At 41.9% G+C, this 23,203-nt stretch overlaps 1 protein-coding gene across 1 annotated transcript; it reads right to left on the bottom strand.

Annotated features, from left to right (window-relative positions):
- Positions 1–274: 274 nt before the first annotated feature.
- On the bottom strand, positions 275–21,691 carry LOC145400426 (uncharacterized protein B0416.5-like). Its single transcript, XM_080272940.1, has 12 exons — positions 21,687–21,691; positions 18,242–18,458; positions 17,862–18,020; positions 17,184–17,297; positions 13,666–13,774; positions 6,777–6,915; positions 5,999–6,197; positions 4,741–4,893; positions 4,302–4,458; positions 3,316–3,441; positions 958–1,069; positions 275–446 (listed from the first exon to the last, which is right to left on the bottom strand). The coding sequence occupies exons 1-12, from the start codon at positions 21,689–21,691 to the stop codon at positions 275–277; spliced, it is 1,662 nt and encodes a 553-aa protein (XP_080129066.1).
- Between the last annotated feature and the right edge of the window lie 1,512 nt (positions 21,692–23,203).

Below are 23,203 nucleotides of genomic sequence, written 5' to 3'. Positions count from 1 at the left end.
CTAACATGCCAAAGTGTTGGAAAAAAAAATGTGATTAGCGTAATTAGAATTTAAAACAATAAGTTAAGTTTAATATTATACGTCGGAGAAAATTGTACGCGGTTCATGCTGCAGTAAACTTCAGCATTAGTTGCAGTCGTTAGCTTGCAACACCAGCAGTAAGCGAAATAAGCCATGAGCCAAAGGACCCCATGACGTCCTTAACAGCTCATACACGACCTTTCCTCCACCACTGACTCAATGAACAAGCGATGGCGTGCGATGCTGCGTGAGGCTACAGGTAACTTGAGTGTTCAGTTTGCGGGAAGCCTTCATCTACCTGTTCCTCTTCCTTCAGCACCGTGGCTCGCATGCTGGAGGCCCGCGATGACGCCGTGTTGTTCCTGGTGGTGTTCTCAGTTGCGTAGCCCGAGGTGGCGGACAGGGAGTGGGTGGAGGAGGAGAGGCTGCAGAAGGGGGAAATAGCAATCAACGATCTTCATAAGTTCTTACGATATTCAGGTGTGTAGGGGTGTGTGGATATTTATCAAAGATCTTAACTACTTTACAACAAACAAGTCTGCAAGGGGGAAGGGAAAATATTCACCATGGATCTTCATCAGTTTTTATGATCGGCAGGGGGAAAATATTCACCACGGATCTTTACCAGTTCACACGATCAAAACATTTCGATTGCAGTTAAATAACTGTTGTCAGAAATGTACATTTTCAATGTTTCCAGCTTAATATTAATTCCATATTGATTGTAAAGTGTTGGGTTGAAGTATGAGTAAACTAAAAGCATAAAAAAGCACTCTTACACGCATACCTTAAGCTCAAAAAATAGATGAAAAAGTTTTGAGAGTGAAGCCAGAAGTAAAGCAATACTCACAGCTTAGCTTAAGAAAGTTTGTAACTGAAGTTGGAAACATAAACAAGCTTTCATGTACACAGCTTAAGCTTACAAATATATAATACCTGGAATCGCTACTCGCTCGTTCCGCCTCCAGCCTCTTGTAGGGCGTTTTGAAGAAGACGATGATGAGCACCACCACCGTCGTTAGTAGCACCATTATTGCCAGCAGCGACACTGCCGGGGAGATAATAATAATAATAATAATAATAATAATAGTCGTATAAGTAGTACTAGTTACGAGCGAGCGAGCGCAGCGAGCGAAGCAGTATTTACCTTCAGCTGAGTAATGAGCGGCCTGACACGACCCGGCCCGGCCCGATGCGACACGGCTCGACTGTGATGTTTTTCAGAGGCTAGTAACTTTTCTACTATGTGAGATAGGGAAGTGATTCATTCAGCAGGTAGTAGATACATTCAATAAATCTTGTTTTTAGCTATATATTTAGTCATGAGACAAAAGAAACCCCTCAGAATCCCGACTTTCCAAGGGAATGTACCGAGGGCTTCAACTAACATGCTGTACTGTGAAATCGAATTTAAAAAGATTTCTTCTTGTAAACACTGTTTTCTTGCGTGAATTCTAATAATTAAATATCTGATATTACGCTCATAATTTACGAGTATATGAACGTTCTTTCTATGTGTAGAGGCTGAAATCACGAAGGGAAACCGCTCCATTTCTGGGTTTTATCATTCGATCAGTAGTCAAGCGTTTACCGGCGCAGTCAGTTGACACGGCAGGTCGGGAGCAAAGAACTGAACATTGGACGCGTGATAACTGCTACGGCGCCTGGCTATATACACAAGCAGAGAGAAAACGTGAGGAAGTAAATATTTTAGCGCAATTATTCTTCTGTTATTGTTCAACTACATCACCAGAAATATTGATACTTTACACCAAGATGAATTTATGATGATAGGCGTATGTACAAACGCTCGCTCGCTCGTCACGCGCTCGCAAAGCGCACTTTACTGGTAGTAGTAGTAGTAGTAGTAGTAATAGTAGCGGTAATAATAATAATAATAATAATAATAATAATAATAATAATGATAATAATAATAATAATAATAACAATAATAATAATAACAATAATACTAATAATAATAATGGTAACTGCTAATCTCCCTTTAGTGAAGGAGCCCGAATCTACTGTAGGCTACCGCATTCCAGCACAGTTAAAGGTAGATGACCAGACTACTCCCCTGATGACATTACGTGATAAAAAAAGATATAAAAAAATGTTACCTCTTGGGAATCGAATGTATTCAAATCCATCCCTTCGACCTGGGCATTCTAACCACTAAACCACGAGGCGCCGTGTGAGTGTTACGCTTTCAGATATTCCATTTGTGAGCTTATATTTTTATTTCTATTTTTATTTTTATTTTTTTGGCGGGCTTGAGTATGATGGTGACTAACTCGAACCGGGCATTGGAGAGGGATGCCTTCTCGTGGTGGCACTGATATGACAGAGTGGCTCCGCTGCCTGGTCATACAAACTTCCCTCAGTTCCCTCCCTGAACTACAGCCTGCAGTCCACTGGGTTCACGTTCAGATGAGCATTGGGTTGCAAATACCACTGCTACTGAGAACAGATATTATTGTAAAACATTTTCCCATCGTTCCCAAGATTTGTGTGTGTGTGGGTGGGTGGGTGGGTGAGGGAGGAAGATATAGAAAAACTCTCTCTCTCTCTCTCTCTCTCTCTCTCTCTCTCTCTCTCTCTCTCTCTCTCTCTCTCTCTCTCTCTCTCTCTCTCTCTCTCTCTCTCTCTCTCTCTCTCTCTCTCTCTCTCTCTCTGGTTATGACTGAAGATTTATTATACGTTTGTTTGTGAATCCGGATTTATTTGTGTTGTACTCTAGCGACCTCCAGACGATTTTCATCAGTTTAAGAGGGATTTGTCGAGCTGGTGGGAGTTAGTATAGATTTCATTAATTCCTTCACTAAGAGGACGATTATCGTAACCCGTATTAAAGCTTCTGGCAGGAGCAAGAATAAAGGGGAAAAAAATACAGGGTTGTTGACATGAAATCCTCCTTTTCCACTGCGCCATTAATTTGTGTTGCGGGAACGGCCCAGAGTTGCCAGTGTCCCTCCTGCAACATTTATTCATTCCCTACCCTCCCTGCCACACCCATGCCCACATCAGCAGACTGAGCTATCCCCGCAACACATCGCAACCCATAAGATAAAACCAGGTGAGTGTCTGGTGGAGTGCTATTTACGAACTACCTTGTACTGGCAGAGAAGCAAGAATCTTCCCAAAGTTTGACGACAACATAGCGGGGAAAATCGAATAACCTGAAACACGCTCCAGTAAAGATAAGGTTTCCATTGCATTTCGCCAGTGGTAAATTTTCTACAGACGGACTGTAAATCACCGTAGCGAAGGGGTAGATCACGGGCTTGTGCTCACCGGTGTAGTCCCTGGGCTGGATGTCTGACGTGCCTTCCGTGCACACCTGGACGTCTACGTACTTGGGCTGCAGGTCACGGGACAGCGCCGACACCATGGCTATGATCACCACACCCTGCACCTGACCTGTTAATTGAACCACGATTGAGTTGGGTGATAACAGGAAAAACCTTTAACTTCAGGCAGCCGGGTGTTTGTAAGCAACCTCGACTATACCAGGAGGAGGACAATGAGAGTAAACACAGCATCTTTATTTCAGGCGTTTCGACACCAATATGTCTTCATTAGAGATATAAAATTAAAGAAAAAATAGTAGCACTAATAGTATACAGTAAAACTAATGGCATAATTGCGTAAGGAAAAAGCAAAGTTAGAAGAAAGCAACGTTTAAAAATTTTTGCCATTATAACTACCACCAGAATTGCTGAGATGACAGATAGGTGAGTAGTGGCTGTGCAGCGAGGAATATGGAATCATGTTTTTTTTTTTTTTTTTTGGGGGGGAGGGGGCATGCTGCTACAAGATGTGTTGCCAGATTTGCTACTGTGTATCACAAGTTCACGGGCACCGTCTGTCAGTAACCAGGCCAACTTTGGTTGTTTTCCTGTGTACATATAATTCAGCAGTAATGGCCAAACCTATTGAATTCACCGACTCTCATGTATCACAGTTTATGGACACTAGACACCCATTGTACAGTCGATCAGAAACGTATTGTGCAAGAGGGAGCCGGTGGTATCCGAAATGACCAATATAGCTTGCGAAGTCCCAAGATTAATGGAACACCATCTGGATATGCACATAATTACAATAACATTACAATGGCATTATCATCAAAGCGGATTTACCAGTGTGGGGTTAAATTATCGAACAGTTATCAGTAATCATCGTCCGTGGTGTCACACTGATTCACACTCAATGTGCACCAATAGTTATTTTGATCGATTGTACAGTTCGGAAGATTGCGACGGGTACGAGGGCCTCACCAGACATAAAGATGAAGGCAGTGCTGATGGATTCCTCAACGGGGTATGTAGCCTCCACTGCCAACTCCAGACCGATAGGGTACGCGCCCACCCCAAAGAACCCGAACACTCCAGAGAACACAGCCACGAGAGCAGGTATGCCGGGCACCATGAACAGCTTGGGTGAGACGGACATAAAGAATTAAAAGTTATACCTAAATACAGTACCTCTATTATTTGTATGATGTGAAGCCATAATCTGTATTCTCAAGGAAGGAGGTTTGTGCGTATGCCCATCTGTCTGTCTATGCCTCCACTGCAGTTTGCCATCTTTCCGCTGTGGAAAGACTGGCAAGTGATGATGATGATGATGATGATAGTAATGATAAGGAGGAGAAGGAGAAGCAGGAGGAAGAGGATGTTGTTGTTGATGATGATGGTGATAAAACTGTGGCTTTACCTCCAACATGATGACAGCTGAGATGGCGGCGGACCCATAAAAGAGCTTGATGATGGGAGTGAAAGCTTTGGTTCGGTCGACCGCGATGCCAGTGACGGCAGAACCCACTAAGCCACACAGGATCAGTACAGCCATGGTGACACCGCTGAACACCTGCAACACATACGGACAAAATATCACTGTACTAACCCACCTGTAACCTTACCTGCTGAAATTACCTGCTCTGATCACTGTACTAACCCTACCTGTAACCTCATCTGCTCAAATTACCTGCTCTAATCTTCTACAGTGCTTTATATTTACCTAAAAAATTCAGTTTTTCAAATCACAGGCTGGTCAAAAAAATTTCGGACTAATGACCAGAGTTCAGATTACAGTGCTGAGAAAACCCTCCTTCTTCTGCCTGTGGTCACTGTACAGATCAAATTAATGATGTAAAAATGTAATGTCAGATGTTACCCACACACCGTTTTTTTTTAGCCTTGGCGACAGGGATGTAATATAAAAATATCTCCTTTTTCTCTGTGTCTCGGCACAGGTGAGTTAAGCAGAAAAAAAAAAAAAAAAGGAGGGGGTTGGAGAAGGCTAATGCCCATTCACTGTTCTGGCATAAAAAGACCAACCACCGCACACACCTGTCATGCAAGCACTAGTATACAGTATTTTCTGTGGCACATGTGGAAGGAGAAAATGGTCACAGAGCATTATTTCTTCGTTTGGTTCATGAACTTTACGTCCCAGAGATATCAGTGTTTTACTCTGCAACAGATATCCCCATTCCTTGAGACCCCATGCAACATTGAATATTAGGTAGTGACAAGGGTTTCGCGGTCCTATCGGGCAGCTCAGCACCTACTTGTGTAGAGACGCAAGAAAATTCACGGAAAATCGCCGACACATTCTGCGTAATATAAAACCAATGGGAAAAATTTGAGGACATAACACCACATTAGAAAATTTCATTCGACATGAAACTGAAACATGCCCATCTGTAACCCCATTGCAAGCATCCTGCAAGATTTCATCGAAATCCTATTGTCAGTTTCGGTTGCGCAACACACACACGCACGCGCACAGGGGCCATAATTATAGTTTATTAGATATGAAGGTGTAATATAATCAGTGAACGGATAAACTATCGGCTGGGTACTTTAATCATAACAAGACTGCTCCTTTCCCTCGAGGTTATCATATCTGCTCTTCATTAGAAAGAGGACTCAAAGTTAAGTTAATGACTCAAAAACTTTTGGGTACTTGCCTCATTGTATCCGAGAGGACAGAGGATCTGTGCAGCGACGGTGGCAAGTGATGAGAACAGCGCCACTCCGCACCCGAGCGCCAGCAGCAGGAACAGGTACGGCACACAGGTGAAGGTGGACTTCAGCTGCTGCAGGTACGAGGCTCGGTCCTTCTCGCCTTGTGCCGCACTTTTGTTGGGTGGCGTTGGTGGCTTCGACCTGCCACCATCAGCATAGCAGTCATCAGTCAAAATCACATAGAAATGGTGGGACAGAACATCAAAGCTTCTGGATTTTATTCGTCAACTTGAATCACACACACACACAAAAAAAAAAAGGTGCCAGAGCAAAACTAAACTAACAGTACATCGTCAGTCATCAAAATAACAAATTCTTCCAGGGCAATTAATTTCCTTGGCAGCAGTACTTTGAACCAAGCCTTTAGCTAGTCATTTACAGACCTGCTTGATAAAGAGGAAGAACTTCCATCACAAGCTAACACACGTGAAACGTTGCTGTTGCCCTGCTTTGCCCTATCCTGCGATGCTGCACCTTGCCCAGCGCTTTTGTTGTCCCGTTCTCTCCTTCCTTGCTTTGCCCTTCCCTTCTGTACCCTTTCCTTAGCTTCACTTCCCTTCCCTTCCCTTTCTTTCACTTCAATTCCCTTCTCTTCCCTGCCCTTTCCTTAGCTTCACCACCCTTCCTTGCCTTTCCAGTCCCTCCCTTCTGTTCCCTTCCCTGCCTTTCCCATCTCTTCCCCCTCCCTTCCCTCCCGTATGTGCCTGCATATCCACCCACCTGGTAATACAGACGATGGTGACGACCTGTGTGAGTACGGCCAACCCACCAAACACATAGTTGAGTGTGGGCATGTCCTCTGGCTCCCCCACCAACAGCGGCGACACCACCTGCGTTACCAGGATGCCCACGGGGTTGGCTGCAGGGGGACAGGTTAACCACGTCATTAGAGGGACACCCAATTCATTTTAATTTAAGGTTAGCCATTTCAGTATTGACGTCCCTCTGATGTATATTTTTCTTTTAATTTATTTATCTATTTGTCTTTAGGCGATTTGGTTCAACTTAGGAGCGACTTTTTTTTCTTATTCTTTTACTGAAGAAGTTAGATACAGCTGTCCTCTTTACTAAATTTTTTTCTACCTCTACAGGTGCTTTGTTCATAGCAGTAGTGACTTTTTTGAACTTGAGAGACGAGATATAACCGCCCGTTTTATTATATTTTTTGCTATCTCAAAGCGATTTTGTTCAGCTTAGGAGAGAGACCTTTTTAAACTGGAGGAGTCAGACACAGCCCACGTTAATCCCTTCACCACAAGGGCACTCTCATAACCAGAATCAAATGTCAGGGAATAATAATAATAATAATAATAATAATAATGGTAATGTATTCGTGAACGAGACTTCTCCCCTTTCATACCGCTTTATAACCATCATCATCATCATCATCATAACAAGAAGATGAAGAAATAATAATAATAATAATAATGAGACGCTAGAGTATCGACAGGGTAGCCACTTCAACCCTATGACACCTTAATTAGTTTATTGCCTCTTCCAGACGATCTTATCAATCTAAGGAAGTTCTCGTACTGAATGGGTTAATGGGGAATATGCATAATCTCTCAGCGTCGGATAATATATGATTTTTCCCTACCTCTGTTGCTAAATACATCATCGTGGTGAAGAGCCTAATTACACAAGAAAGTATAATTGCTTCCTACGCTGTTAATTAAATACCTTCAGTACGATTACCGTATTCTTGTGGCTGTAGTTCTTGTATTTTTACTTGGCCCAATTTTCGTCCCGTTGTTGCTAATTTCCCATAGTTCAGTGGTAGAATAAGACACTACTGTTGTTCTGCTTTCTCTCTTTACTACTTATCCGTGACTAGCGCTGTATTCTGGTGCTAATCTATTGCTAAAGCTCAGCACATGAATTTCAGGCCAAGTTAAAGTAAAAAGAGTATACCAGCCAGTTTTGTCTTGCTTGCCAGTGCTTTCGTAGTGAAGGAGTTAGAACAGTTGTCTACATCTGTCTGTAATATAAATGCTTTTATCCCCCCCCCCCGTCTCTCTCTCTCTCTCTCTCTCTCTCTCTCTGTAACCTTACAAGTCATCCTGCTGGTGGAGCTTCTTAGGTACATGAGTAGGTGATGGGTGGACAGCAGGGGTGGGGGGGAGAGGGTGAGGTGGGGTGGGCGGAGTGATGAGGATGGGTGGGTGGGAGAGATGAATGGTTGGGCGTGGCAAGTAAGGTTCACTGGGTGGAGGGAGTGGTTGGGCGGAGTGGGGAGGATGGGTGGGTGGGGGAGATGAGTGGGTGGGCGTGGCAAGTAGGGTTCACTGGGTGTTGGGAGGGGTTGACTGCTGGTGAGAGGGTAGAGTGTGGCTTCCTAGTTGTTTGTTCTGTTGCTGTGGATATCGCATATTGATTGGTGAAGAATGTGCCTATCGTGTTTACTGGTTTAGATTTCCCGATCTGAACGATAACCATATCTGTCTAATTATGTAAGAAAAGGCGATGGCTGATGATAAGACCCTCTCGATGTTATGTACTTAAGGCACTTGAGAAAGGACCATAATCTTGTTCGTTTAGAGGTCGTACTCAGAGTGACATAAGAGAACGTTGTAGTTCCTCTTCCTTAGCGATTTATCCTGTACATTATGCCTCAATATCCTCTTGTGTGGTGGTGCTGGAGAGGGACGCCTTCACCTGGTCTTACCGATATGACTGGGTGGTGGCGCTGCCTGGTAATTTAATGTCCCTGTCCCTCAAAAATACGATGGTGGACTGGCAGTGAGGAAAGGCTTCAACCAGCATTCCATTGGATTTACATTCAGATGAGCCCTTGAGTTACTGCTGCTACTACTACTGATACTAATACTAATACTACTTTTACTACTAGTACTCTTATATGCAAATGATGCAAACTCTGTTAATATGATAACAATCTTAATAATGTACAAGAGAATGTGACGGCGTAATGTGGACAAAATAAATCGCTTAGGATGAGATGCTACTAAACCCCCCAAGTCTCTTAGAATACAGCACTAGAAAGGCTTTTTTTTTTGTTCTTTTTTTTTTCTCTTCCTTACCTCTTTATTTAAAATTTTCCTCCATCATTCTTTGAACTTGGATGACATTTTTTTTTCCATTGTCCCACGGTTATATTTAAATAGAGAGGCCTGTCGTACTGAAGTGGTCTATTAAAGTTTCTATCCTGAAGTGAATAAAATCGTCAGGAAATGGCAATAAATAAGTAAATGAATAATGAATACATAAATAAAAATGACACTCCGGGCCCAGTGGATCAATATTTACCTATAGGTTATCTATGTCTTCTTAATATCAACATAACCTGCAATAAAAAAAGCATCTATAAATGTGCCTCCTTAGTAGATAACATTACGCCTTTCTAGCACATCTTGCTTGTCAGTTAATTTTTTGTGAATATTGAATCTAAAGTCGTTCGTATGGCAATTATGGATTTTACGTAGATGCTAAAAAATATATAACTGGCGCAAGTGAGAATGATAAGGTGTAAAATTCAACACAAATAGCTTAGAAAAAGGTGCTAGACGACCTCACAAGCTGACGACGAGACGGGCCTAAACGTACTCACCCTATAGCTCCTCTACTTTAACTTGGCCCACAGTTTTGTCCTTTTGCAACTTACTTTACATAACTCAGTGACAGAAAAAGACAATACTTTGACTCTACACCCTTTCCGTGGCACTTCTTTTCGCAACAGTCAGCATTTCCTAGTGTTAATCTCTTGCGACAACTCGGTATGCACGATGAGAGACTGCAATTTCAAGCTAAGTTACAGTGAAAAGGATACTCTCTTCACCAGCTGACATATTCTTCTCTCACCGATAAATGTCCTTGCGCGTGAGGAAGATAAGAAGTACAGCAAAGTTTATGAATATTCCCAGGGTTTGGTGAATAGTGTACATCATCTTTATCATCATCATTTTGACTTCTCTTTTCATCATCATAATTATCCTGACCCCTCTTTTCACCATCACTATCATCATCATCGTGACCTCTCTTCATCATCATCATCCTGACCTCTCATATCGTCATCATCATCATCATCATCTTGACCTCTTTTCATCATCATCATCATCCTGACCTCTCTTTTCATTATCAATACTGTATCACCATTATCATCATCACCATCATTGTCTGACCACTCCTTTCTGCATCATTATCATCATCCTAACATCTTTTTTCATCATCATCATCATCATCATCATCATCATCATCAATATCTTGGTCCCTTTTCTCACCTAAGGATGGGGTAAGGCAAGGTCCAGAGAGCAAAGGAAAATCTGACAGAGCGAACCACCCAAATCATGTATTATCCAGTGTAAATCTTTTGTTATGGAAGAAGTAATGTATAACCATCCATCCATCCCTTCATCCATCATCCAGTCCTTTATTCAGGAACATAAAATTCCGTGTGTGTCGCTAACTGTGTCACTCATTCACGCACTCACTCACTGTACTATTTTGAAGGATGAGGTCCGGGCTTTATGGGGGGAGGTTAAGGAGTTGAGAGTATTGATGGTGTGCCTGGTATGCTGGTATGCGTCTGGTGTGTGTCTGAGCTGCATGTGGTGTGCATCTAGTCGACCGCGTTTCAACTTCGTGTCGGAGTTGCCATAAATATGACAAATTAGGACTTGGAGAGCACTAAATTGTGTGTCTGGGGCGTGTCTGATGTGTGTCTGAGGCGCGTGTACTGTAGTGTGTATCTAGTCAATCGCGAACCTGCGTCGTAGCCGTAATTATGACAGAAGGACAGGTGAGAGCGCTAGGCAATTAACCGTACTGGGCCATCCTGTGTTCCAGAAGGGTGTCATTGGAGTGCTTAACCAGTAAACAATTATTTCTTAACACTCAGAATACTGCAAGCGTGGGTGCAGGTGTCAAAGGTGTCAGATGTCTTGCCTTCTTAACCAAAAATAAATCATAAGTAGAGCAAAATGACTGTATTACTTGACAGAGTGTATGTCTGAACAGTTAAACACCAGAATTAAATTATCATCGTCTGTACCGCAGTTTTTTTTTTTCTTTCTTTTTTTTCTTTCTTTCTTTCTTTTTTTATTTTGAGGGGGGAGTGGGCGTGGGGAGCGTACAACCTCTATTTTTGGCGGACGAATTATTATTTGTAATAAAAGAATTAAAAAGTATTTTTTTACAGTGATTTCTCGCTTCAGTAATTAGAAGTTTTCTTGACTTCTGTGCTCCAACGATAAAAGTAGGTAATATAAGAGTGCATTTGGTCTTCATTGTTTGAGTGGATTTAGTGATACTTCCGCTAGGATTCATGCCACCCCACCGCACCCTTTTCGAAAGTTCTGGATCCGACCCTACAGAGATGCACTATCGACCTTGCCCAGTGGCTTCATAATTCAGCGTTTGGTTATCAGATAGCGGAAACTGACACAATGATATGCAGCAGTCATGTGATGGTGCTGTTAAATAATAAATGATAAACATCCACAGGTGTTATGTATGATAAGAATGGGTCAGTCTGCAAAAGTAGCATTCTTAGCACTGTTGTCAGTATATAGAGGACTTACGATTACGCAGTACCTGAGAGAGAGAGGGGAGGGGGGGGAGGTCACAGCATGATTTCAACACTCAAAAAACAGCAATACTATAATGCTACAACACTGAGCAAATTACGTGTTCAGCTATAGGAAATGATGCGCATGGTTCCGACAAAGCGCCATACAGCATTACACCGCCAGTACCACACCAACGCGTACTGCCGCCTCCCAAAGTACCAGGCCTGTGATTTGTGTAGGTGGGACAGCCTAATAACGTGGGCCCGTATACTTGTCGGTTGAGGAAGCACTCTAACGCATTTTCCTGAGCGATTTATTTTGCTTATTACGTCTTACATGCTTCTGTGTTACATAATTCCTTTCAATATCAGTATACTCTGCATATATAACGCACAAAAAGATATTAAGTACCCATATCCAAAAATAAATCGCTAAGGAAAAGGTGTTAGGAAGCTGACGAGAATACGGGCCTTGGACTTTTAATTATACCAGCGTGTGAAGTGCCTGATGAACTATTAAATCCTTCGATCGTTGTGTCAGTTTACTTCGCACGGGAATTACAGTGATGCCTTTTGTGTGTGTGTGTGTGTGTGTGTGTGTGTGTGTGTGTGTGTGTGTGTGGCCAATAGTTCCTTTACACTGAGGCTGTGACGATGGGTGCTGTATGAGAAGCAACGATTACGACGGGAACAGCAGTGCCATTGGACCAAGGAAAGGAGAGGGAGACGTAAAAAAGGGTGGAGTGGATAGTAAAGAGTGACTGAGATGGAATAGATGGTGGTGGGACAAGAGGGACGACTACACCCTGTGAAGATTGATGTATGAAGGACGATAATGGTATATGAACATTATTAATTCTAGCAAAATATTGATGTGAGGGTAAAATAAGGGTGGAATTGATGGGCTGGAGTGGGTGGGGATAGGGTGGGGGAGGAGATGATTGTAGGTAGGCAAGGTAGGGGTACGAGGTAAAGGTAAGGGCATGGCAATGATTCAATTCAAAAGTTACTCCACGAAGAAAAACAAGCATAGAACCAAAGGCTGTATTCTGCGTGGCACAGAAAGCTTCCTAGCACTATTTCCATGGCGACTTATTTTGTATATTGCATCTCAACATTCTCTTGTATGTAATTTATAATGATTGAATAACGACGGCTTCGCATTAGTAACGTGAATGAAGATATCGAGCTGTGGCCTAATGTGCAGAAGAATTCGCTAAGGAAGATGGGTTACGTAATCTCCAAAGCTGCTCAGATATAGGAAATACAAGTAAGCAAGCATGTTTCCCTCTTGTATACCTGGCCTGTCACAACGAAGGTAAGAAATATGTATAAATGCCACAGCCAGTACAGTAATTTCTTCGATAAAGCAGCTGTTGATATAATAAATGAATGAACACCGCTTCCCGTCCGATCAGCGAAGTTAAGCAACGTTGGGTCTGGTTAGTACTTGGATGGGTGACCGCCTGGGAACACCAGATGCTGTTGGCATAACGTTCTCCCTACGTGTCAAGTGAGGTTGGTGGAGGGTTAGTGCCCCTCCCTGTAAAACAATTAACTCTAAGCCCTTGGCCACCCCGTTTGGGATACATGGCGTCTGGCAATGAATGATGAAAAAAAACAGATAAATAAATAAGTTAATAATGTTGATGGTCACTGACAAAGAAAACTGATGATTGTAAGGTGGAGAAGTAGCCAATAAGTGATAAAGATTTAAATGGGAATGAGCGATTGCAAATATAACAGTGAATTGAAAAGGGATGATCAGTGAGAATGGGCAACGATCAATTAATTTTACGAAACTGGAATGGGCAATGACAATGGATGAAGAAATGAAAAGGGTCATTGACACAGCTACGAAATGAAAATGACGATAGCAAGCAAGGAAGAAGTGGAAATGGAGGGTAAGGAGACAAATGAATGGAAAGGGGCAGTGGAAAGTGAGGAAGAAGTGGAAAAGGGCTATGACGAAAGACAAAAAGTGGAGAAATGGACGATAACAGGTGGGGGAGAAATGGGAACAGTGACAAGTGACGAAAAAGTGTAATGGATGATGACCAGTGAAAGGGAAGTGGATGTGGTACTAACAGAGTGAGAGGATGGTGGTGGAGACTGCGCGGGCGTCCTCAGGAAACCACAACTGGGACACCTTGGTTGGGATGAAGAGTAGGAAGGGCTGGGCCATCCCTGCGATTACCTGTGGGTGAGAGAAGGCTCTGGATCAGTGCCTATCAACTGCACAAGAATCAGTGAGGCAGTCATTTACTGTCACAGTTTCCTTAGCACACGACAAGCAGAAATTGAATTTAGGCCTATATCTAGATCATTTTTTTTTCTTACTTCTAGGTGAAGAGGCATAAGGGAAACCAATTTTGTCCACTAGTCTGATCAGCCTGAGATCTGGATGGAGGTGCTAATCATTACACCAACAGCTCCCCCACCCTCCTATTTTTTTTTTCCTTGTCATTTGCTTATATTCATCCTCATAATTGGAAAAGTTGTTCATCGGGCAAATACAACAATTTCAGCCCAACTTAAACTACCTTTAGGTATGTACCCAGTAAAGAAGATTTTCAGACATTGGACGTAACAGTTCTTCCGTAAATAATAGGTCTCTCTCTTGTTTTTTCACGTGTTCATGCTGTCTTCATCATTTTATACTGCCCTCGAATGTTTGTGAGATATTTTGAAATGCTGCGTATTGGTTGTTGTATAATCAGTGACGTAATTTCACAAACTTACGTCCATTTCACTAAGATCTGTTTTACGGGAAAGGTGAGGGAAGGACAAGTTACAGAATTTCCCGATGTTTCTCGTTCTTCCTGTGTGTGTGTGTGTGTGTGTGTGTGTGTGTGAGAGAGAGAGAGAGAGAGAGAGAGAAAGAGAGAGAGACTGGGAACATTCTGCACTCTCTTTTCCACGTCCTTCCTGCAGACGCACCTCCTAATCACGAGGAAGTGTAAATCGTAAGAAACCGGACCCTAGTTGCGAGAAGGCGTTAATCATTACTTTGGTTGTGAGTGTGAGGAGTGATGTCGACTGTGGCACTGTTATATGCTTGTTATCAGCCTCTTATCAGTCACACTACAATCAGTCCTTGAAGCAGCCTCCCCCCAAGCTCATTCTTTCCTCTCTCTCGGTGTACTGACAAAGGAGTCATGTTGAAGGAAATGATTTACCAATATTTTAAGAACTAAAATTTTGACGTAACTACACATTCTTCACCGACTTTGGAATTTGTAATATGTATTTTATATTACTGATGAGCTGAAAGTTATTTTTTTAGCTAACAACTTAACTATAGATTCATGTTTTCTCTCTCTCTCTCTCTCTCTCTCTCTCTCTCTCTCTCTCTCTCAGTGCACCTCTCATCTCACAGCACCCCCAATCCCACCCTGTAGTCTTTATAGTACTCTCATCTTCACTACTTTTTGGCTTCTTGATTTTGAGATATTTTGGGAACAGACAAACGGATACAGGCAATTACGAAGTACATCATCGTCTCACTGGGCAGGCGGTAATAAAGTAGTTGAGTTGGAGATCAATTACGAATGGTTTAAGAATCAGCGTCTTTTTCTTTTATCATAGTTCACCGCAATCTGAAATTTGTTATCTGTTTTATAATTATTACTGATGAATGTTATTATTTTGCCCACCTAAATACTTGTTATCTCTCTCTCTCTCTCTCTCTCTCTCTCTCTCTCTCTCTCTCTCTCTCTCTCATTGCCCCCATCCTTCCCTCTAACCCTTACTGCACTTCATCTTTAGTATTTCCTTCTGGTTTCTTCACTACGTCCTTCTGGCTCTCCTCAGACGATTTTTAAAGCTTAACCTCTCCACTCCGATGACTTTTTTCATATTGTTTTTCCTTTAGACGATTTCATTCAGCTTACGAGAAACTTTTAGAATCGGTGGAGTGAAATATAACCTTCACTGACTTGTTCAATTTTAGAGAGCTTTCTTGGGTCAAATCGTCTGGAGGTAGAATATATATATATATATATATATATATATATATATATATATATATATATATATATATATATATATATATATATATATATATATATATATATATATATATATATATATATATATATATATATATATATATATATATATATATAAAGCGTACTGAAGGAAATATAGGTAGTTTATTTTCACCTGAGAGAACTGGGTCACTCCGTATTCTCGTCGGCTCAAGAGACTCCCTAGCACCTCTTTCTTCGCTATTTATTTTTTTGGATATGGTCGGTAACTATCCTTTTGCATGTTACTTTTGCAGCGTATGGCGATATTAGATAGATTTATATAATATCGACGAGGACAGTAAGATAGTCTAAGCAAAGTAAGTCGCTTTGGAAAAGGTGTTAGGGAGCTTCCTTAACCGAAGAGAATACAGACCTAAATGTGTCTGCATGAAATTCGATGAGTCTTGGTTATAAGGTAGGGATGAATCTCCTTGGTTACTGGTTATTCTTTACTTCCAGTCTTCCTACACTTGGCTATCAACCCAGCTGAAAAGGGTTAGGGATTTCTGTCAGGTTAGGGTAAGCGTGCGAACCCCTCGTAGTAAAGAGATTAGAATTTACCTCAATAGTAGTAGTACTAATAATAATAAGTATAATAATAATAATAATAATAATAATAACAATAATAATAATAATAAGGATAATAACAATAATAATGATAATAATAGTAGTAGTAGTAGTAGTAGTTGTTGTTGTTGTTGTAGTTGTAGTGGTAATTGTAGTAAAATAATAATAATAATAATAATAACTCCCTACGAAAGCTTTTCTTATTTATTCTTTAGACTGCGACGATTTTCTGTGAGCTGAATAAAATCGTCCGTCACCAGCTGGAATATAGGGTTGCATTCTAACTCAACCTGGAGATTTCCTGACAGGACTTCCTAAGCGGTTTATTCTGGTCACTACACTTCAGTATTCCCATCATTACACTTCAGTATTTTCGTGTGTTGTTGCTGAAGCGGTTTTGTCGACATTAAAACGATATGAAATGGAGATGTTAAGTGTAATAGACAAAATAAATCGCCAAGGAAGAGGTGTTACGAAGCCTCCTTTGCCACTCAGAATACGGGCCACAATATTATTAAGTTCCTTATTCTTGGCCAGAACTTTAGATTTGAATATTTTTAGTGCCCGAGGTTTACACACACACACACACACACACACACACACACACACACACACACACACACACATTCCGATCAACTCCCTGTCGTAATTTTTTTCTGCAGGATGAACAAGGAGGGTTTAAAATCTTCCCTTGTCTCTTACTCTTCTGCAATAAATAAATAAATAAATAAATGCATAAACAATTTTTAATTACTAGAGGGGAAAATTATGTTACTTTATTTCAAGCCAGAAAGGGAGAATGTAGAATTTTCCCATGTCTGCTGTTCTTCCTGCAGTTCAAAATCTTAGTTATGAGAGGGAAATGATGGCACGGTAAGTTTGCCTGTGAATCTTGGTCCGTAAGGTAGACACACACACACACACACACACACACACACACACACACACACACACACACACACACACACACACACACACACACACACCTCATCCTCGGCCCCAACCCACCTGTCCCGTGAGGCTGACTGGGAACTGTGCGTCGCGCTTGGGAATGATGAAGTCGGAGGTGGAGATAGCCCGCAGCACGGCACCAACGCAGTTTAGGGCAGACCCGATGTGGATCTGTGCAGCGAGGAGAAAGCAAGAAAGAACTGATATAGGCAAGATGAAGAGGGGGTTAATCCTGATCCTATCGACTGTGAGGAGGATGAAACTTGACTCTATAGACTGTAAGAGGAGTTGAAATTATGCTATTGACTGAAGGACGAAAAGTTAGATGTGTATAAGGACGACATGATATAAAGACAGCAAGAAAAAAAGGTCGTTGTTATGCTATCATCCGTAACATAAAAATGGTTAGATTTTTATGTCATCCATGGGCCCAGAAGGATTAGCTTTATGCCTCTCGTAAGGAAGTGGCAAGAATACGTAAAACTTATGTACTGGGGCTCAAGGGATTCACGGGTAATCCATCTCTGTTAGTGGAAGAATATTTGATAACTAACTCCTTGATGTGAAAATATATCTACTTGTGTAACTAGCTGTCCGTCTGTCTGCCCCGCTATCTATTTTTCCATCGACCTATCCGTCTGTCTCTCTCCCTATCTCTTTATCCATCAGTCTATTCATCTTGTCTCTCTATCTTTTTATCTGTCTTTCTTTTTTTCCATCTATCTATCTACTCACAGCGGCCCTAAGACCCAGTTTGTTGACGATGAAGGTGGATATGAAGCAGAATGGGATGGACACGAACAAAAACACCAGACTGAACCAGTTGACGTCAGCCAGGGTCACGCCGAAGTACTGGGCAGCGTTGTACGAGACCGGGGCCGTGTTGATCCACAGCTGTACCGGGAACAAAGGTTACTGGGGGTTAGTATAAAGCATCATCATCATCATCGTCGCCGTCGTCATCATCGTAATTATCGTCGTGGTTATTGTCATCCTTATTATCATTATTGCCGTCGTTATCATCATCATCATTATCATCATCATATCGAGTGCTAAGGTCATTAATTCACAGATGAACTGGGAAAGGGTAAGAGTCATCAAAATCATCAACTTACCCCAGCGTTGGATATGTTCAAGAGTGTGACAGTGGCAAGGACGGCCCATCGCTGCTTGTACACGCGGAAGGACTTAGCTGCGTTGTCATCTCGTCCCCGACTATGCTTCGTTTTCTGTTTCTGCTGCTTCTGCTCCACGTCCTCCCCTATGATGGTCTGTGCAGCCACCACCACCCCGCCCACGCCGTTCTCGCTCACACCGTCACTCATGCCTCTCCTGAAGACAAGGGCGGAAAGCAAGGTAAGGCAAGACATGGAAGTGCGTCTTTTTTTTTTTTCTTTTTTTCTTTTTGTTATTTAGCTTTGGGTATATCGTTCGTTCCCGAGGCTTTGCAATCCTCCCACGATCAGCAGATGGTGCACACATCCTCACATGTCCCCACATTCATACTACTGATCTCTTAAACTTGGCCTCAGATTGCCATGTCTCCGTCTTGAATGCTGAGCTGTAACATAGAGATACGCTAGTGATGCTAGTCACAAGGAAGTTCCATGGTAAGAATGAAGAGCCGTGGCATTGTCTTTCTCTGACACTGAGCTACGTGAAACAAGCTGCAAAATGACGACAATCTAGGCCAAGCTAAAGTGAATGAATTACGAGTCTAATGTAGTACCCACAGTTACTACATCACACCAGTAGAGAGAAAATATAAGTTCCAGTGCATCACGAACGGTGGTTATACAGTAATGTCTGAAATACATTTACGAACCACCATTACTTTTCGCAAAACATCACAGATTTATTAAAATTCTGGTTCCACCGTGAATAAGAATACCAACTACAGAGTCTGACTAATCCATCATTCATTCTAACTGATAGCATGACACAACGTTGCTTATCTTAGTCGACGTAAATGGCGGGCGCTTTGGTGGCCCGGGATGGCGGATGCAGCCCATCACGTGCGCATTTCCTCTATACTGATGATAAATTATTGATGGCCTATAAAAATAAGTAAAATTTTGATATACAGTAGTAGTTTGTAAGATTCCCATGTATGTTGACCCTTGTTTCGCGATTTTTGCAATAACTGAAGAATTTCTGCCCCGTGTGTTTAGCTAATATAGGAAATAAGTCATTCCCAAGCTGAACACAAATCATCCAGCATTAATTAAAATACTGTATTTATCTGTTATAATTAGTTGTTCTTGGAAGTCAGGTATAATTATTCCCCTATACAAAGGAAAAGGGGATATGGAAGTGTGTGGAAATTATAGGGGCATTTGTCTTCTTACTGTAATAGGAAAAGTATATGGCTGGATTCTTATTTACAGAGTTGGGGAAGTAACAGAGGAATTAGTTTGACAAGTACAGGGAGGTTTTAAGAAGGGAAGAGGTTGTGTAGATCAGATATTCATTCTTAGGTCTTTAGTAGAAAAGTTTATAGAGAGGGGAAAGAAGTTGTATGCGGCCTTTATGGATTTGGAGAAAGCGTATGACTGGGTGGATAGACAAGGATTGTGGAAAGTATTAAGAATATATGGAGTAAATGGGAAGCTGTTGAATGTCGTGAAGAGTATGTATGAGGGTGCTATGGCTGTTTAATAGGAAAAGTATATGGTAGGATATGGTAGGCTTGGTGAATGAGTTTGGGAGAGTGTGTAATTAACGGATTCTAAAGGTGAATGTAGGGAAGAATAAAGTTGTGGTCTTCGAGAGAAATGAAGTCAGTAAATGTACGGTGGGGCTGGATGAGGAGGAAATGGAAAATGTGAGTGCCTTTAAGTACTTGGGTAGTGTGATGGGTAAGGATGGAAGTTTAGAGGGTGAAGTGCTTGAAAGGGTACAACAAGGAAGAATGGTTGCTGATTCTTTGAAAGCAGTGGTTAGAAACAGGGAAGTGAGCATGGAAGAGAAAAAGTTACTGCATGACAGTTCTGTGATACTAACTCTAACGTATGGAAGTGAAAAAAGCTTGAACCTTGTTGGAAGGACAACAGTCAAAAAAGCAGTGGAAATGAGTTATTTGAGAAGAACATGTGGAGTCACATGGAGAGACAGGCTGACAAATGAGGAAGTGAAGGAGCTTTTTTTTTTATGGTGTGGATGTGTATGTGATAGGAAATGTTAGGAGAAACACAGTGAGGTGGTTTGGCCATGTGGAGAGGATGGAGAGCGACAGATTGACGAGGAGAGTGTATGTGAGTGAGGTTGAGGGAGCGAGAGGGAGGGGGTGGTAAAGGATGAGATGGAGGGATGGAGTGGAGAGGTATATGAGAGAGGGGAATGTGAGCTGGGAGCAGGGCAGTGAAATGGCGGATGACAGGGTGACATGGAGGCGATTTGTTTGTGGCCACCCCTTACGGGATTACTGCGTCTGGCAGTAGATAGATAGATAGATAAATTAGTTGGTCTTACCTCTTGGTAAACCATAACCCAACTCTTACTTTGAGAACTTATTTAGAAACGACTGATCATCATATCGTTTATTAAGACTCCAGCATGCTTACATACGTCAGCCTTGGTCGCCTAATGGCGGCTCTTCATTCTGCTCGGTCTCTGGCAGCCTTCCTATTCAGTCCCTGGAACGAGGTCATACTGTGTGACCTCGTCCCAGGTCTTTTTCGGACTGCCTCTCACAACCCTGCCCTTGACGTTCACACTGCTCACCTTCATCCTCCATCCTCACCACATGCCCACGCCTTCTCATTCAACTCCTCATCACAATACACTCCAGCCCCGTCCTTTCTCTCAACTCTTCAGTCATAATCATAGCCCCCTCAAGCCTCGCATTCAAGGACGCACTACACATGCATCTAATTATTGTCATTTCTGTACGTTTAAGCCTAGGAATATCCTCTTCTTATACTGCCCAGGTTTTACTACCATACAGCATTAAACTATCACATGCCACATACAATGATCCCATAGCGCGGAGGGAGAGCCCTCTCATTGTCAGGAGAGGTAACAAACAGCTCCCTGAACTTTCTCCAACCACATTTTACCCTAGCCCCACCTTTAGTAAATAACATGTTCCCTAAATGACAAAACTCCTCCATTCACTCAAGAGACGCACCAGCAAGATCAATCCTTTCACACCTGACAATCTCAGCATGCTCTCCCCGACACACCGCGCACACGAAATCAGCATTATCTCGCAGTCTACCTCTTCTGATCTTTTCCGGCCCCTGGTACTCCACGTCTTGCATCCATACGTCACATTTGGCATCACTGTCTTCTTACATATCTATATTTCCCTAAACAGTTGGTAATCTTTCCTTTCAAGGCGCTTTTCAGTGCTCTTGATACTCGTACTTTTTTTTCCCTTGTCTCCTGTAGCTCATTTCAGTCTCTAAGTACATAGGGTCCGATATCAAGATCTTTTTTGGCAACAGATGACGAGGATCATCTTAATAACTGACCACCCACCGTCCCCATGTTATGATGTTATGTACAGTCAGAGACAAAAGTTGACCTACTATCCCACTGCGTCTACTTCATACTTACGGCATGCCGGTCGCTTTCCTCCCTAATGTATCATTTAAGCGAAAATCATCTATGGGCAAAGAAACGTACTAAGGCCTCTCTCGGTTTAGGGACTTTAACCAGTAGAGGAAAATATGAAGTAGAAGAGGTGAAGAAGATGAAATTTTGTGTATATGGACAGAGAAATATACCAAGCGTCTCTCAGCTCAGGAATAATTAATTAGGCAGCAGAGAAAAGTTAGAAATTGAAGAAAGGAAATGGGAAAATATTTGCACCAGAGATATATGCTAGGTCTCTCTCAGATAAGGAATATTAGCCACTTGAGGAAAGTTAGAAGCAGAGAAAGTGAAATAATGGATGAACTTTTTTAACTAGGGAGAGAGAAATATACCAAGTCTCCCTCAGCTTATAAGAGTAGTAGCCAGCAGAAGAAAGTTAGAGGCAGAAGAGGTGAAATATTAGGCGAAGTTTTATATCTACGAACGGAGAAAATTACAAAGCCTCCCTCAGCTTGTAAGAGAAAAGTTAGAAGTTAGAGAGTATTTGAACCAGAGGGAAGTTAGAAGTTTGGGGAGTGAAATACTAGGCGAAATTTTGTCCCCTCGGATGTACATTTCCTGAACTCTCTATCACCAGCCTCAGACACTTCCAACCGGCTTCGTTCCCTTCATTATGTCCGTCCCGTCGCCGCCTCCCTCCGCCCCCTCTGCTGATACCTTCCTTATCTAACCCTTACGCCCCCCACCTATCGCCGCAGCTCCACCATACGCTCGGATTCTGGGGGTCGTGTTTGTATCGTATTAGGAGAATTTCTAGTACGACATCCTTTGCGATTTGTTTTGCCAACTAAACTTTTCTGTTCTCTTGCATCTGAGTACACGTATTTAAAGTAGAAACTGATTATTTCAGTATAAGAATGGTTATATTACCAAACCATATGTTAAAAAAAAAAAAAAAAACAAGTTAAGAAATGCTGGTGTTGTTCCTAAGCTGACGGAAATGTGAACCAACAGCGTCATATTCTCACTAACATCGATACTCTCGTGGCACCTTTCATAGCGATTTATTGTGCATGTTACAGCTAGGTATTCTTCTTGGGTTATTTATATAGTTTTATTAACGACAATGTTTGGTTTAGTAAAGTGCAAGAGGTTAAAAAGGTGTAGGCCTATACTCATTTTACTCTAACATGGCCTAAAATTTCCGTCTACACCTTGAATACTGAATCGTAACGATAGATTAACACTAGAATATGATATTAATCACGAAGTAGTGCTACGGGGAGGATGTAAAGCCGTAGTACTGTCATTTCCATCACTAAGCACGTGAGATACGCTGCAAATGGACGGAAATCTGGGCCACGATAAGGTAAACAGGGTATAAATATATAGTTCAGGAAGAGGCGCTACGAAGACTTCTGTGTCACTTACGGCTACAGTATTAAAACTGAACATGAGAAGCCGTAAGTATTCCCTATTTTTTGAAGGCCATTATTAGATGTGATCAGCCAGAATCCCACATTACAGATTATATATAA

Source organism: Coenobita brevimanus, chromosome 52 (genome assembly GCF_032717465.1).
Source record: "Coenobita brevimanus isolate Jiangsu-jjx chromosome 52, ASM3271746v2, whole genome shotgun sequence".
Lineage (NCBI taxonomy): Eukaryota > Metazoa > Arthropoda > Malacostraca > Decapoda > Coenobitidae > Coenobita > Coenobita brevimanus.
This window is presented reverse-complemented; position numbering and strand designations above follow the sequence as displayed.